Source organism: Ursus americanus, chromosome 6 (genome assembly GCF_024610735.1).
Source record: "Ursus americanus isolate L20-20 chromosome 6, mUrsAme1.1.p, whole genome shotgun sequence".
Lineage (NCBI taxonomy): Eukaryota > Metazoa > Chordata > Mammalia > Carnivora > Ursidae > Ursus > Ursus americanus.
Genome location: NC_142132.1, coordinates 7,254,048 through 7,271,754, shown reverse-complemented (window position 1 = coordinate 7,271,754; position 17,707 = coordinate 7,254,048). Strand labels below are relative to the sequence as shown.

General features: G+C 41.5%; 1 protein-coding gene across 2 annotated transcripts in view; it reads left to right on the top strand.

Annotated features, from left to right (window-relative positions):
• Nucleotides 1-17,563, top strand: part of ZRANB1 (zinc finger RANBP2-type containing 1) — a 60,264-nt gene extending 42,701 nt beyond the window's left edge. For both annotated transcript variants that reach the window (XM_087862579.1, XM_045772638.2), the window contains 8 exons: nt 568-755; nt 4,552-4,705; nt 7,233-7,304; nt 7,838-8,036; nt 11,365-11,485; nt 12,694-12,823; nt 12,923-13,152; nt 14,343-17,563. In XM_087862579.1, coding sequence (XP_087718705.1) covers nt 568-755; nt 4,552-4,705; nt 7,233-7,304; nt 7,838-8,036; nt 11,365-11,485; nt 12,694-12,823; nt 12,923-13,152; nt 14,343-14,561 — 1,313 coding nt within the window. In that variant the 3' untranslated portion in view covers nt 14,562-17,563. The remainder of the gene's footprint in view (nt 1-567; nt 756-4,551; nt 4,706-7,232; nt 7,305-7,837; nt 8,037-11,364; nt 11,486-12,693; nt 12,824-12,922; nt 13,153-14,342) is intronic.
• Nucleotides 17,564-17,707: the final 144 nt, after the last annotated feature.

Below are 17,707 nucleotides of genomic sequence, written 5' to 3'. Positions count from 1 at the left end.
TAATGAGTGCAAGGAAGACTTGGCTTTGGAGGCTCTGAAATAAAAATGTTGCTAACTTTAACTTACATTGAAAATCATTTTACTTGCTCTGAATTGTTTCATAGCTAAACAGCAATATGGAAGGCTCAGCATTTGTTTTGATTCAGCTTAAAACATGCAGTTGTAAAGGGCAAGAGAGCCCAAAGCCAACAGGAAGCACATCCCCGTCTCCTTGGTTTCTGCAAAGTCAGGACCAGAACAGGAGTTTAGTGTCTTTTGTAAAGTCTAGTTTCTCAAACTAGGATTACTGATCTTTGATCCAATTAATATATTTTAATGATTCCTCTAAGCCTCAAGTATGGAGCCAGTGCTGATGTGAAGGTAAGTATCTAAAGGTAGTTCTAGTTCTGGAGAGAAATTAAAGGAAGAGGAATATACCAGTTTTCTTTAATATTCTTTAGGACATTTAAGTGTCCCAGGGTCCAGAAATCCTAGAGAAACACTTAAAAGGGTTTAGAGTGAATGCAACAGGTTTATGCTTTTTGAAGAATAGAAATAATCTCTTGTCTGTCCTGCTGCTTGTTCTAGGGGTTGTAGAAGGTGACTTAGCTGCCGTAGAGGCGTACAAGTCCTCAGGAGGGGACATCGCACGCCAGCTCTCTGCAGACGAAGTGCGCTTGCTGAACCGCCCTTCTGCCTTTGATGTTGGCTACACTCTCGTACATCTGGCTATACGTTTTCAGAGGCAGGATATGCTAGCAATACTGCTTACAGAGGTGAGTAGGGCATTTTGGTTAAATGTTTTATATGAAGGAAATGGGTTCATTAGTTTTCGTATTTGATGTAATGTTTTTCTGAACCGTTATTATATGTTTTAGATTTCTTTTACTTCCTTTATAGATTCACACTAAACTTGAGGCTTCAACAGTATATAATTCCTAAGGGTATACTGCTTTTAAAATAGGACATTTTGCCAAATATTTGAATAATCTGTTTGATTAAAAAAAACACTAGGATGTATCTTTCATTCATTCGTTCAACTAATATTTATTGAGTACCTACTGTGTGCTAGGTATGGTGCTAAAAAGGGATGTAATTGTGAAGACACTGGCTCTTCCTTCAGTGAGTATCCAGAAAAGTAGAGAAATAGGTAATTCTGTACAGTGTGTGTTCTCATAGATGTGAATGCCAGGTGCTGTGGGAGTACTTTGAAAAGTGTTTTGGCATACCTTACCTTATTATGCAGAGCAGGTAACATTGTAGTGGAGGTTTGAAGAAGTAGGAGTTAGCCTCATAAGTGGGTGGAGGAGAGAAGGGAGTTGAGGAAACCATTTATTCAGAGGCCCTGGTGGTAGTGTTTGTGGTGAGTTCAGGAGCTTGCAGCTACTCAGCGTGACTGTGATGGTGATTGGGAACTGGTAAGGGAAGCGTTGTGAAGGATCTTCTAGGGCAGGGAACTGGAAGATTGTTCCTAGGGCAGTGAACAGCTGTGCAGAGTGTTAAGGAGAGGGGCAGGGGAGTGACCAGATCAGAGGTTCTTTGGGCTTCTGTGGATAGGAGAGGGGGAAGCTTCGGTATGATAGCACCGCGTGATGCTGGCAAGCGCTCTGCCCTGCCAGTACAGGGTGGCAATGGCAATGGAAGGAAGTGGGCCGGTTTGAGAGAGCTGGTGGGGATGGAGTCAAGATTAAGTGAATCGGCTGGCTATGGGGAGTCATGGAGAGAGAGGGATCAAGTTGGTTCTGAGCTCTCCAGCTTAGATAACTACACAGATGTCACAAAGGATGGCAGGTGAACGATTCAGGATGTGACCATATTATCCAGGTAATTCTTTTAATGATAAGAGAAATAGAGTAAAAGTGCAGGGAGTCAGATCAGTTGTAGATTCAAATTTTGTCAGTATACGTCTTCTGTGGTATGCATATTCAAATTTGCCAATATTGGGAACTATTATGTACAAAGCACTGGGAGGGATTAAGGAATATGAAGGTTACCTGAAAACATGATTGAAATGGCTAGGCATTGTTCGGTTTGGTAAGAGTCCAGTGATGCCAGAGCACCAAAAAGAGGAAGGGAAGGGCTTGAGTGATAGTCATGGTGAAAACAAAGGTGGGCTTACTGTGGGAAAAAGGGACTGTTTGAAAAGCAGCAGTGTGACTAGAAGAACCAGAGTTCTAGAACAGGGGATGGAGCCAGTTAGAGGTAGTTTCTGTAGTATTTGAGGTCTGGCTCTATTTGCGTTGTGTATTGGTAGGGCCAGCGTGTGGAGCTGTAGTTGCTGGTGGTGGCGGGAGACAGGATAGAGATGGCAGCTGTGAATCAAGGTTCAAGTCCTTTGAGGGGTTCTTGAACTGCCCTCAGTCTGGTAGAGGGCTGTGAGAAAGTCGGAGGGACTGTCATAAGTCATTGACCTCCTAAGAACATCTGGGGACTAACAGTGGGAAGGCAGTAGAACCCCAGGGTACTTACTATTTACTGCCTAACGGATCACCTCCACTTAGCTTTAGACAACAAACAGTTGTTACCTTCACGCGGTTTCTGAGTGTAGGGAATGTAGGAGCTGGTCTGCTGAATGATTTTGGCCCAAGGCCTCAGGAGCTTACAGTCACATTTTCAGAGCTGCAGTGGTCAAAAGGCTTGACTGGGGTGAGAGGATCTGGTTCCAAGCACACTTGAATGACTGGTGGCAGGAGGCTTCAAATCCTGGTCACGTGGGTCCCTCCAGAGGGCAGGTTTCACCAGACCGAGTGATCCGAGAGACAAAGGGCACAAGAGACTGACTCAAATGGAAGCTTCAGGGTCTTCTAGATGGAACCTAATTTAATTTAGGAAGCGACATCACATCATTTTTCCGTATCCTCTGGAACACATAGACCAACCATGGTATATTGTGGGACAGGTGGGAGCAGGGTGGATTTCCAGGGAAAGAACAAAATTGGTTGTGGAATGTCATCTCAGTGGAGTGGACACTCCAGAGGACAGAATTGAAGGGGCCAGTAGGGAGATTGGACTAAGGGATGTGCCTGCAGAGAGAGCACAGAGCCAAGTACTTTGGGATGAGACCAGGAGAACGTTATATTTTGGGGGATGTGTATATCTGGGGCAGGGTTTTTAACTGGATTTTAGGTCATGGACTCTGTTGGTAGTCTGGTGGAACCTATGGACTCCTTTTCATAATACTGTTTTTTACATGCCTAAAATAAAAGTAAGATTGCAGTGGAGATCAGTTATATTGAAATGATGATTTTTTCAGAATATTAGATTTGTGATATATCAGAGAATGCATTTTAAATACAGACAGGAGGTTAGTGAAAATGAAGTATTTAAATTTCTTTTTAAAAGATTTTATTTATTCATTTGAGACAGATACAGAGAGAGAGAGAGAGAGCATGGGCAGGGGGAGAGGGAGAAGCAGACTCCCTCCTGAGCTGGGAGCCCAACTTGGGGCTCCATCCCAGAGACTCGGAGATCATGACCTGAGCTGAAGGCAGACGTTTAACTATATGAGCCACCCAAGCGCCCCTGAAGGATTTAAATTTAATGAAAATTCCCATTCAGGTTCACAGGTCCTTCCCAAGTTCATGTGCCCTAAGTTAAGAATTACTAGGCTAAGGAGATGTTTGGGAGACATAAGGTTGAAGAGGCTAGAGACGAAGGGTAGGAAAGGCTGTTCAGGTTCGCGGCTGCGGTCTATCATGACAGCAGAGAACAGAGCTGACTGCTTCACTCCAGCTTCACACCAGACTCATTTCCTCTCCTGCAGATACTCACCTTTCATTTCAGAATTCTTCCTATGCAGATATTTTGGGCTCCACAAAGGGAATATAACTTAAATGTAAAATAATAATTTTGCATCATTTGATGCTATCCAACATTAAAGAGAAAAGAAAAGTTTTAGCCATGCCCTTGCTTAGAAGTTCTCTGTCATAGCGCTCACGAGCTCCGTCACTGCTCACATTTCATTCCTGACAGGCTGGCTGTACTTCGAAGGTTCGTTGTCTGTTCTACACTTGGAGAAGCCAATGCTTTTTTTAAATATTCAGAGTTATAACAAATGGGGAAGGATTTGAAGTCAGTGGAAACTAACCCTTTAAAAATATCATGCTTTCTTTATTCCATGTCAGGGTACTCGAAGTATTCTTCACCCAGCAGGAGAAGAGTGTGTGTACTTTCCTCTTTCTCCCGGGAGCTGGAATTTCCTGTTTTTTAAGAATGCTTTTATTGTGGGCATGATGCTTAGTCTTACTTAGGTGGTTTTCGTTCCTCCCTCCCTGTCCTAGGATGAACCTTGTGAACAGCACCATTTTACATAAGTTTTTATCTAAATCTTTATATATTTCCTTGGGATAAATTCCTAAGAAGTGAATTTCCTGAGTCAGAAGGTAAAGCATTTTTATGGCTATTTTCCTGGAAAGTTGTACTGAAACATACTTCCACTAGTGAGGAAATAATCCCTAATCTGTTTTAAAACTGAGTTACTGGGAAGGTTTGGTAATTTCTCTTAAATACTGTTGTTTTCTGCTTTTGTTAATGATAAATGAGATGCAGAGGAAAGTTTCTTTTGTATTTAAGGTGTCTCAACAAGCAGCAAAGTGTATTCCAGCAATGGTGTGTCCTGAACTGACAGAGCAGATCCGGCGAGAGATAGCTGCCTCTCTTCATCAGAGAAAGGGGGATTTTGCTTGCTATTTTCTAACTGACCTTGTAACATTTACGTTGCCAGCAGGTAACTCCAAATTTCAATGTGAAAAGAAATTTTCACTTTATTATATATATATTTTTAAATGTGTGAGTGAAATTGTTTCTGTTAGAAAGCAGATAACTTAGCTACAGTATGTGCATTTTAAATTATTTGACTACCCTATTTATTCTGGAAGTGACCAGTACAAGGGCTCCTCTTAAACCTATGCTTTGGCTCTGGTAAGATAACAGCTGATAATAACTGACTTCCGTGTGGGCCTTAGATGTTTTTAAAAAAATGTTTTACCCATTTATTTTTCTCTTCAGGTTTAGTTTATGATATTATCAGTGTACTTTTTTTTTTTTTCTTTTTCATACCTATTTTAAAATTACGTAGGTATTGTTTATTGGTATTAGGAGATAGGATTAGAACTCTGGCTTTTGATGGGTGGAGTCAGATTATTTGAATCAAAGATACTGGCATTCTTTTGCAAGTGTCATTATGTTCTTCACTCATTTATATTAATTTCTATTATGTTTGTGAAGCAGCTTTTCATTTTTCAATTCAGTGACGATTAGAAATGTCTTCCAGGATGCTTTTTGTCACTTGGCACTGAGTAAACGCACCAAACACCAGAAGTTTCTAAAATAAAGCTTCCATCTTGGTTCTAAGTGTCTTGAGCTTTTATATTGACATGAACAGGGACATTTACAAATGGTAGGGAGATAATAAGTAAGCCTTTTTTTTTTTTTTAAGATTTAATTCTATTTTAGAGAGAGTGAGCGAGCACGAGCGGGGTGGGGTGGGGGAGCAGAGGGAGAGGGCCAAGCAGACCCCAGGCTGAGCTCTGAGCCCAACATGGGGCTTGATTTCATGGCCCTGAGCCACAATTAAGAGTTGGATGCTTAACCGAATGAGCTATCAGGGACCCCAATAACTAAGCCTTTTAAAATCAGACAAAATTCACTTGAAATGCACTCTCTGTACACTTAGCTTACTCTGGTGATGTTTAGATTTTTATTTTGACTTCAAAATAGCCTTTTTTTTTTTTTTTTAATTTTAAGGGTAATGCTTTTTCCTGTAGACTGCTCCTTTAGTAAACTGAACAAAGCATGGAGAATTTGAGGAAGATGACAAAAACAGGGATCTGTGTACAGTAATTAATGGTTCATTAACTTTTATAAGAAGATTCTAAAGTCTGAAAACAATAGGCCTGAGCGGAGGTTGAGAGTGTGGGGAGATAAGGGCAGATATATATTTGTATGTTGTTACTGTTTCATCAACTTGAGTATCAGATAGCGCTGTTTGGGTTTTCCTTTTATTTCTGTTTTACTGAGGGATAATTGTCCTGTAAAATTGTCAAATATTTCAAGTATCCATTTTGATTTCATATATGCATATATTATGAAAGGGTTTTCCTCATCTAGTTAATTAACATACCCATCGTCTCACATGTTTGGTTTATTTATCTGTTTTGGTGAGAACATGTAAGTTCTACCCTCCTAGCAAATTTCGGTTATATAATACAGTGTTATAAAATACAGTTACCATGGTTTTGACATTAGGTATTCAGCCCTTTTCATTTTATAGCTTGGAAGTTTTTGTACCCTTTTACCAATCTCTCTTTTCCTCACTTCCCCCAGCGCTTGGCAACCTCTTTCCTACCCTGTTTTTATGAGTCTGACTTTTTTCCTCTAAGAGTCCACATGGAAGTGGTACCATGCAGTATTTGATTTGTCTTTGTCTGGCTAATTCCGTTTAGCCTAATGCCCTTGAGGTTTACCCATGTTGTTGCAAATGGCAGGATTTCTTTATTTCACCTGGCCGAATAACATTCCATTTTACATCCCCCCAATCTTTATTCATTCATCCATTGTTTATATCTTGGCTATTGTGGGAGTTCAGTACCTCTTCATTGTCCTATTTTCATCTCCTTTGGAGATATATGCAGATGTCGGATTGCTGGATCATGATGATACTTCTAACTTTTTGAGGAAACTCCATACTGTTCTCCATGGTGGCTCTACCAGTTTACATTCTACTGACTGTGCGCATCCTTGCCAACATTATTATCTCTTATCTTTTTGATAATAGTTGTATGTAATTATTGGTCCAAATATTCTTTTTATTACTTTTAGATAACAGTTTTGCTAATGAAGTATAGAAAGGGAATTATGTTACATTTACACACATCATGCATGTTTTTGTTTTTGTTTTTTTACAAGAAGCCACTTGACAGCCTTCAGTGTCAAGGGAGTTTTTGGTTGCTTTTTTTTTTTTAAGATTTTTTTTTTATTAGAGAAGTGCAAGTGAGTGAGCACAAGTAGGAGAAGGTGGAAGAGGGGAGAATCTCAAGCAGACTCTGTGCTGAGCGCCCAGTGAGGAGCTTGATCTCACAGCCCTGGGGTCATGACCTGAGCCAAAGCCAAGAGTTGGACACTTAACCGACTGAGCCACCCAGGTGCCCTGGCAAGGGCATTATTTTAGAGGAAATCACTATTCGATGCTCGTATCAAATTTATTAAGTTATGAGACCTAAGAAAATCTCTTAAGTCTGTTTTTTGCTTTGTAGATATTGAAGACTTGCCTCCAACAGTCCAAGAAAAATTGTTTGATGAGGTGCTTGATAGAGATGTTCAGAAAGGTAAGTGGAATTAATGAATGTGATTTAATTCAATTTCCGTAAATTCTGCTTTGTAAGGCTTGGAGCAGTTCAGTGTATGGTTGACTTGTTTGATTTTTACTTTAATTGGAAATGTAAAGTCCTTAAGAGCAGTGTCACATTGTGCTGTTAAAAATGTTCATTCTGTTAATTATATCTCGATGAAACTGGAAAAAAAATTTAAGAATGCTTATTCACAGGTATTAACTGTGATGGAATAAAGGTATAAAAGTTTTTAAGCCTTGTGGTTTTCTGCTTCCTGTTCTAGAATGAGTATATTTCCATGTTAAACATTCATTGCAAATAGTAAAGAATTTAAAAGTTGAGAAAATTATTCTAGAGCCACAGATGTTTCAACTACCCAGAAAGTTTGTATTTCAATTGATCAGATTTATTTAGGTGTTTAGTAGTAAATGACACATAAACTTACCAACATCTAGAGAATGGATTCTTTCCTCCAATGAATAGTCTTAAATTGCATGAAAATGAACATGTTACTTAAATTCCTTACGTAGAGTTAGAAGAAGAATCTCCAATTATAAACTGGTCTTTGGAATTGGCTACGCGTTTGGACAGTCGACTGTATGCGCTTTGGAACCGGACTGCGGGAGACTGCTTACTTGATTCAGTGCTACAAGCTACCTGGGGCATTTATGACAAGGACTCGGTGCTTCGGAAAGCCCTGCATGACAGCCTGCATGACTGTTCACATTGGTGAGCTGGCATCCTTCCCTGTGTAAAGCCTGTGTGCTCTTGCTGAATCATTTCCTTAGAGTGTTGGGATACTTTTCGCCTGTTACTTTTTCTGTGGAAGTTAGGGGGGAAGCTTTGGTTTTGCACATTGAGACACTTTGAACATTTTGATGGGTTTTATACCTTTTTGCTTTTAAATAGAAACATTTGAAGTTAAATATTGATAAGGTCTTTGCTCATATTTTTAAGTGTTCTGATTTCGTATTTTTGTTGAAATTTGAAAGATTATGTATTACGAGATTTTTTTTCTTCCTGAGACACATAGTCTTCAGACCACATTTTATTTTGCAAATTTTGAAATCCACAGTAAAGTCAAAAAAATATGTATATCAATGCCCCAGACCCCAGTGTTTCCTTCCTTGGATTGCTGCCCAGCTGTTAACCTTTACCAACACACACTTCGTCTACATATGTAAGCACCTCCCTTTGCCAGTTGGTTTAAGTCACCACGATGCCCCCCCCCCCCCCCCCGGCCGGTCAATATCTCATCGTGCATCTTTGAAGAACGAGGATATCCTCTTACCTGAGTCCTCATTACCACATCTAAGAAAATCAGCAAGGACTCTGTTATTCAGTATACAGTCCATATCACATCTTCCAGCTCAGAAATGTCCTTTCTGTAGACAGGTTTCCCTGTTATCTGAAAGTAGAGCATTCCTGGGAAACCTTTTGTCAGCTGAAATGGCATAAAGCAAAGATGTAGTTACCATCTCGTAGAAGTGAAAATCCTCTTCAGATTTCTTTTTGGCTAGCAAAAACAGGTGCTAGTATAGGTCTTTCCTAAAGGTGAAGGGGTACGAAGCAAACTTTCAGATAGCAGGGAATATGGTATTTTTTTGGCTTTGTATATACATTATCTCAGTTATCATAAATGAGAAAAATTGAGGCTGAAAGAAGCTAAATTAATTAAAACGTGTTTTTTTTCCTCTTACACCTAATTGAATGCTCACACAATAATGATAATGGCCTTACTCTAAAAAACTTTACTCCCCTAGTGCCTCTTTGTAATTTTTGAGCACTTGTGAATTTTGTTGTTAGTATTTAGATGTGAATTCCATTAGAATGTAAACTCCGTGAGAACAGAGGGTTTGTGTGGAAGATCTAGCGCCTCCCGTAGTCTGACACATGGCACAGAGTAAACGTTATTAAATGAAAGTACTCTCTAGAATTTGAAGGTGAAAGCAATTTAATCACTTTTTTGAGAGCTAAATTGTAGATCAAAGCATAATGCAAGAGAGGAAGAATTTGGAGGTCACTGAAAAAAATGAAAAAGCTCTCTAGAGGGCTGGCAAGCCTTGATGGTAACTTGACTGGATGTATGATACAGGCACACCGCGGAGATATTGTGGGTTCGGTTCCAGACCACTGGAATAAAGTAAATACTGTACTGAAGTGAGTCAAAGGAAACTTTGGTTTCTCAGTGCATATAAAAGTTTAGTCCGTAGTCAAGTGTGCAATAGTATTAGGTCTTAAAAAAAACATATATACCTTAATGTTAAAAATACTTCATTGCTGAGAGACCCTAACCATCATGTGAACTTTCAGTGAGTCGTAGTCTTTTTGCTGGTGGAGGGTCTTGCCTCAGCGTCAGTGGCTGCTGGGTGAGCGGGGGATGGTGGTGGTTTTAAAATAAGAGGACAGCAAAGTGAGCTGCACCGATGGCTCCGCACAAGTGACTCCTCTGTAGCATGCGATGCTGTCTGATGGCGTCCTACCCACAGTTAGAATTCCTTTCAGCTTTGGAGTCTGTCCTCCCAAACCCTACTGCTGCTTGTCAGCTAAGTTTATGCGATAGGCTCAATCCTTTGTTGTCATTTCAGCAGTCTTCACAGCATCTTCACCAGGATTAGATACCATTCCAAAAAACCACTCTCTGCTTGTCCATCCCAAGCAAGCCCTCATCTGTTCAAGTTGTGTCATGAGATCGCAGCGCTTCAGTCCCATCCTCATGCTCTGCTTCTCATTCTGGCTCTTGTTACTCCCACCGCAGCTGCGGTGACTTCCTCCACTCAGGTCTTGAATCCCTCCGGGTTGTCCATGAGGGTTGGAAACAACTTCTTCCAAACGCCTGTAAATGTTCTTTTGACCTCTTTCCATGGATTAGGATTGTTCGTAGTTGCATCGAGAATGGTGAATCCTTTCCTTTGCCCACACTCATCTGAGGAATCAATGTGTTTGGCAGCTGTAGGCTTACTTGTTGAAATTACTCCTTGGTCATGGACTGCAGCATGGATATTGTGTTAGCAGGCATGAAACACTGGTTGTCCATCTCCGTCAGAACTCTGGGTGATGATCAGGTGCATTGTCGGTGAGCAGTCATAATTTGAAAGGAGTTTTTTACCTGAGGGGTAGGCATCAACAGTGGGTTTAAAATATTTAGCAAATTATACTAAAAATGGATACGTGGTCATCCAGGCTTTGTTATTCTTTTATAGAGCAGAGTATATTTAGCATAATTTTTAAGGGTCCTAGGATTTTTGGAATGGTCAGTGAGCATTGGCTTCAACTTAAAGTCACCAGCTGCATGAGCCCCTTAGCAAGAGAGTCAGCCTGTCCTTTGAAGCCAGGCACTGACTTCTCCTCTCTGTGGACAGTCCCAGATAGCAGCATCTTCCAGTAGAAGACTGTTCCATCTACACTGAAGATTGGTTGTTTGGTGTGGCCACCTGCATTCATGATCTTAGCTAGATCTTCTGGAGAACTTGTGGCTTTTGTGTCACTTGCCGATTCACCTTGCACTGTGATGTCTGGAGACAGCTTCTTTCCTTAAACCTCATAGGCCAACCTCTGCTAGCTTCACACTTCTTTTTGATAGTTTCCCATCTCTCTGAGCCTTCATAGAATTGAAGAGATTAGGGCCTTGCTCTGGAAGTGGTTCTGATACTCTTGTGAACACATGGGCTGTTTCTAGTCTGTTGTTTATACAGTGACCAAATAGTGAATACTATACAGTAATGTAGAAATGTAGTGTCTTTGATTGTACCCAGCATCTCAGATGATTTTGAGTGTTTTTTTGGTTTTTGAACTTGTAAACCAATAGTAGACAATTGAAATTGATTGTTCTCATCACTAGTGTTTAAAGTTTTGGTGAAAACTTGCTGGGTGGTAAATGAAATTTTGTGCGAGAATGTGTTAAATGGTGTCTGCTAGCAGAAGGTAGGTATTTGAAAATATAATGGAAATTGGGTAAAATTAATAAAATTGATCTCACATGAATTGCTTAAAGACTACATGAAGTAGATGATTGGAACCCTTACAGAGGCTTATTTTTACTCTCTTGCCTTTTCAGGTTTTATACACGTTGGAAAGATTGGGAATCATGGTATTCTCAGAGCTTCGGTTTACATTTTTCCTTGAGAGAAGAACAGTGGCAAGAAGACTGGGCCTTTATACTCTCTCTTGCTAGTCAGGTAAGAGTGCTTCGAGGCATGGTGCTTCTGTGAGAAAAGTAGGCTACGTGCTCTAAGTCCCTGGATTTACATCCGTAAACTATGTTGGAGGCATTGTGGCGTACGTGAGAGAGTGCTTGATTCGGCATCGGGTGACAGGTTCTGGCCGGGACTGCTGTCTGTCAGCTACAGGACCAGAGGCAAGTCCGCACCGCAGGACAGAGGCAGTAACATGTCTCTTATAAGTGATTAGAAACCGTCCCGATGAAAGTCGTACTGCGATGGTCCCACACGCTCACGTACTTGTTTCGTATTGCTCCTCATTTACATTGTCCACCTGCTGGTCAGCTCCTGTGCTGGGTCTGAGGGGCCCTGAGCCAAGATCACTGAGCTGGTGGGGGGCACTCCTGTGCTGGTGTGCCGCCGTCAGGCCCGGAGGGTGAAGTGGTGATCTTCGCGCGAGGCTCTGTCCATGTGATGTATGCCGCGGGGAAGGGGCTGTGGCCGACAGGTGGAAGGATTCCTTTAAAATTAGGCTGGGAATGAACTTTTAGAAAAATGAATCATGTAGAGTTGTTCCTCTTAGACTCTACCTTTCATATTAGTTTTATTCCATGAAGCACGTTCAGTAGACTGAACTGTAACGTTCAGATATACACACACCATTCCTTTTCTTTGCAGAAAACACCATTGTTTGTTTGAACCCTGTGAATGAAGTACCTCCGTCACAGTGGCTGTTTACACCTGCGACGTGTACTTCCTGAAAATGGGTTGTTGGAATCCTTATAGAGGGGTGGTAGACCTGTTCAGTATTCTTGCCATTTACGTTTGTATGAAATAACAGCTCATCTTTTTACTTGGGGAGGACCTCGTTGTAGGGTCGTACTCACAGTGATCTGACAAGGAGGCCGTGGGATGACTCCAGCAGCGCTTGCTATCGGAAGCTCTTGTTCCTGGGGTCACTGTTTAACTAAAGCCGTTGGGGTCTTGAGATTGGGTAGTGAAGGATACTTGTTTACGTAGACTTTGCAGATTTCTTTTATTATTTCATTGGATTTTGCCGTTTGAAGAATTTTATGTTTCTTTAGCCTGACTGTATTATTAATAAAATTTTTTTAAAAAAGCGTCGGTCTAGTGTATTGAAGGGCAGCATTGTGTTTTGCACAGTTTTCCAGGGTGACAATAAATGTTTTAAAGAGAAATTGCTTTCTTCCTTTTATTCCGTACAGCCTGGAGCAAGTTTGGAACAGACACACATTTTTGTACTTGCACATATTCTTAGACGACCAATTATAGTTTATGGAGTAAAATATTATAAAAGTTTCCGGGGAGAAACTTTAGGATATACTCGGTTTCAAGGTAAGTCATTATTCAAGAGTATTTTAGAAGTCTCTTGTTACCATGCAGCTTGCAGCCATATCCTGATAACCTCATGGGGATTTTCTTTCCTCCCTCCAGGTGTTTATTTGCCTTTGTTGTGGGAACAGAGTTTTTGTTGGAAAAGTCCCATCGCTCTGGGCTATACAAGGGGCCACTTCTCTGCTTTGGTTGCCATGGAGAACGACGGCTACGGCAACCGAGGTGCTGGTGCTAACCTGAACACCGATGACGATGTCACCATCACGTTTCTGCCTCTGGTTGACAGCGAGAGGAAGTTACTCCACGTGCACTTTCTTTCTGCTCAGGAGGTAAGAGGCACGGCGCTCCCGTGAACCACCTGAAATGGTAATGCTGCCTGGAACCCGGCCCGGGACGCCTTGCTGACGCGGTGTTCTCTGCCTCGCCAGCCACGCTGCTGCGTCTGGCCCCGGCACTCGTCTCTTCCTGTAGATATGCGTCTGCCAGGCCATGACACGTCCCTTTCCTGAGCTGCTCCTTAGGTCGTGGGGTGCAGATGGAGCAGTAACGGTCAGATGACAGTCCCTGCCCTGAGGCAGGGAGGGGTGCTGAGGAGAAAACCAGAAAGATGGGGGGGAGGGGGGCCCGGGGCTCATGATTGCAATCAGGCTGTGAAGGAAGGCGTCTGAGGTGATGATGCCTGAAACAAGCCCTGCAAGAGGAGGGAGTCTTGCAGAATATGGGGGAAGAGAGCTATAGGCAGAGGGTACCGCAGGGCCCCGGTGTGGTTTGTGGGGAAGGGGGTTGAGGCTCAGGGATGGCAAGGGGCGCAGCCTTTTAAATAAAGCCTTGGCTTTGACTCCGGGCAAGCAAGGAAGCCCGCGGCCAGTTTGTCCAGTAGAGGAACCCTGGCTGCTCCATGCGGAGACCAGAGACTAGGTGCCTGGACAGTGGCGGGAGCAGAAGGGCCATCCGGAGACCGTCCAGATGTAGGGGTGAGGGAGGTGTAGCCCAGGCAGGGCTGGTGAGGCTGTGCAGAAAGAACACTCAGAAAACCCATGTTCTTACAGAACGATTGGTCTTTTATTTAATATACGAGTAATCATTATAAAACTTTTATAATCAGGGCATTAATTAGTAGAACATAATTTTTATAACTTCATTCTGTAAATACTTCACTGAATAAACTTACCTTGTCGCGTGTTTGAAGCTGAGACTTTGTTTTTCTAGCCTTTTCTTTGCTAAGATCAGTTTATTAGGTAACATTTGTTTTTTCCTGTTCTTTCAAACAAATAACTCATTGGTAGGTGGTCCCCCCCGCCATGAGATTTTTCTGTGAATTGTCCCCTTGATGTTTTTCTGTTTAACCATAGGAATCTGGGTTTTATGCTAAAATTGATGAGAGGCTGAAACCACGTGAAAAGTTTGTTGCTTTGACCTTTTCATTAGTAATCTTGCCAGCTGTGTTTTCATTAAATTTTTTCTAGCAGGTCTCTGATCTGTGGTATTATTTCCCCTTTTCTTCACATTCCTCTAAAAGCTAGGTAATGAGGAACAGCAAGAGAAACTGCTCAGGGAGTGGCTGGACTGCTGTGTGACCGAAGGGGGGGTGCTGGTGGCCATGCAGAAAAGTTCTCGGCGGCGGAACCACCCCCTGGTCACACAGATGGTAGAGAAATGGCTTGACCGCTACCGACAGATCCGGCCTTGCACGTCCCTGTCGGATGGAGAGGAAGACGATGATGATGAAGATGAATGAAAAAACTCAAAAAGCAGAAGACCAGGGTATCAGCTCTGTGGCGACCCCAAAGCTAGTGTGGTGCATGCTGCAAGCAGAGCGCAAGGCATGGAAGGAACCTGATCTGGCAGGATCTGCCCGGAAGGGCTTTTCTAATCCACACCCGACGGAGATGATGTATCTGCTGTGTGAGGAGACCGAGAACTTTGTTTGGACTACAGTTTGTAAAAAAAGAAAAAAAACCCCTAATTTTATTAAGACAGAACTTTTTTCCTTTCGAATTGTAAATCTGTCTATAAATGTAACGCATGTGGTTGTGTAAGAAGTTGTGTAATAGGACAAGTACCAGCATCTTCATATTATTGAGAAGTTTTTTCCAGCACGGGCACCTCCAAAAGCACATGGCAGATGACTTTGTTCCTTTGAGATACTCTTTTTGAAGTAGAACCTGGCATTCTACTTCTATCTTAAAAGATCCACTTTACGTTGAGTCTCAGTAGAGCTCATTAGAGATTTGGAAACTTTTTGTACAGATTATCCACAGCAAAACATAAAAATAAAAACAAGCTTTTATTTTATTAATAATTTAGTTCCTGTCGTGCCCAATAAAATGAAGTCAAATCTTTAAGGAACAAACTGCAAGGAAAGTAAGAGTTAATTGCTTGAGTGAACTTCATACAGACGTCATTCCCTTGTTTTGGAAAGGGTTTTGGTTTCTATTACTTCGTCTTTTTTAAGCTTCTGATATGCCCCTTTTCAGTATTTAGCTATTTATTTGTTTGGTAAGAGTGCCCTTAAAATGAGGGTTCTTCTACCAGAGTCTGGGTGGCAGTCTCTTTGTGAGTCGTCATTCCCTGCATATAAGTTAGGAAAGAGCCTGGGGAACAGGCCCACTTGTAACTAAATGAATTGTGTGAAATTTGCGCACTTGATTCAGTTGACAATGTTATACTCCCAGATTGCCGCGCAGAGGGACTTTGGATTCTTCCTTTTATCATCAACTCTGCTTTAAGCAAATCGTGTTAGAAAGGCATGCCTTTGCTTGGGCTAATTGGGAATCAGTTAAGTATAGAACAAAGATTTAAAAACGCAGTAAGGTGGAAATGCATTGTATAATGAATTTCTCAGAGTACTCGTCTGAGAACTTTTGCATGTTGGTTAATTGTGGCCATTCTTATTTAAAAGTTAAAACTATAATCTTAGATAGAAGTCTTTTTATAAAAAGTATTATTTGACCACTTCAGGTATATGTTCAATACTGGGTAAAAATTTCAGACCTATCTCAGGAACACATGAAAGACTTAGTGTCCTGATAAGCACTTTGTAGACTATCGACGTGGCAAGCAATTTGGAACGCACCCCCTTACATACACACACACACACGCATGCACGCACACTGTTCCTTTGATGAAAAGGCTGTGAAAAACCTTTAAATACTTGCTTCTTGTTTTCTTCTAAGTTCTGTTTAGATGGTGTTTGAAATGTGCACAACCTCTGATTTGATGCTGGAATACTAAAAATAGAAAAACACCCGTGAGATGTCAGTTCCTTCTCCACTCTCGGAACAGTGCAGAGATAGTCCCAGGATGAAAGGATCACTTGTGCCGTATGCTAACACTTGCAGGAATCGTTTGCAATCTGGTTCCATATAAATGAATTTTGGTGTAGTAATGGTAAATGTTCCTGTTCTAAGTGGCTAGGTTTCCCTACAAATTGACTCTTTGGCTGGCTTTCATTTTAGTCCGTGATTAAGTTTTTAGAAGGCTGTTGTTCGGAGGACTAAGCATAGCATCTCTATAAAAACTTTTCTCCATACATAGGAAGAATTCTTTAGTGGGCACAGATCCTATTCTAGTTGCTGTTCAGCAGAACTACCTACCCTCCCATTTGATGAAGCCAAAGAAACGTTTGAGAGAAGCATCTAGTCACTATGGTCACGCTGCAGTCAATGCTGTCCAGAAATCATAGGCTCAGTAGTTAGCCTGTGTGTGGTGGTCTGCTGAGTGTTGTTTCCCCGGAGGTGCCTCTTTATTTATTTATTTATGATCAGTGATCCTGACCACACCTAGTTTAACGGGTACAGCATTCTTCCCTGTGGGAAAGGTAGAGCATTGCATTTCCTAAGCTCCAGACAGGGATGGGGCTTTAAATTTAAATGGTTTTCATAGCAGATTGGCTGCTAATGGCCAAAATGTTGGTGAATCAATCAATGCTATGTTAAGCTCTTGAACTATTAAACAGCCATAATTGTTGTCCCAAGATGATGGAGTACGCAGTCCTTTCTCAAAGAGGAGGTCTTGGTTGACTCTGGACAGTAATACCTTATCTGTATGGACTTAACTTTATGGTTCTTTTTTTAGGGAGACTACAGTGTGGTATTTTCTGTTCTAATTAAACAAAACCACGGATTTGAACTGGCCTTTTTGTTTTTGACTCTAGGCTCACCGTGTCCCAGCCTTCATCTGTGTTATGGGAACACTGCTTTCATTAGGCAGTTGTCATGCCCTCATTGACTGACAACATCCTGGTTATGACAAGGATGTTCAGTTCCCATTCCGTTTCCTGGAGTGATGGGTCAGTCAGTAACCATGGGCTCCATCTCTATCCATAGGAGGTTGTTTTTAATGTAATTTTTCTGGGAGAGTTGGGATGGGACCACCACCTTCAAATGGGTGAGGAAGGTGATGTTTGAAGACCCCATCACAGCCCCTCTCCCCCTTTTCTTCATGGGAAGGGGAGGAGAAAGGAGTGACAGGGAGTTGGGTACCTGGAATTGGACCTGATGGATGGATTTTGATACTTGCGGATATCACTAGTACTAAGGGGTTTAATGCTATTCAAGAAAGGAAAATCCTTTAAATCAACTTAAAGTTCTTAACATATGGAAATGGCTGTTAATTATTTTGCAACATTTCTTTGTAAATATCATTTAAAAGAATTTTGAGATTCATTTCCCTTGCATTAATGCTTGAGCCAGGTTATTTTGCTTTTGGGTAAATTAAAATCAAAACTCTCTAACTTGACCAATTTTGTTTCTTGAATCGACTTAGTTCCAACCGTTTCATCTTGAGGATGTCATGATTTGATAACGATGGACTTAATGGGCGGCTTTCTGATTCTCAGTGAAGCTATTACAGGTAATCGCCTTTATTTCTGAATCTGGTTAT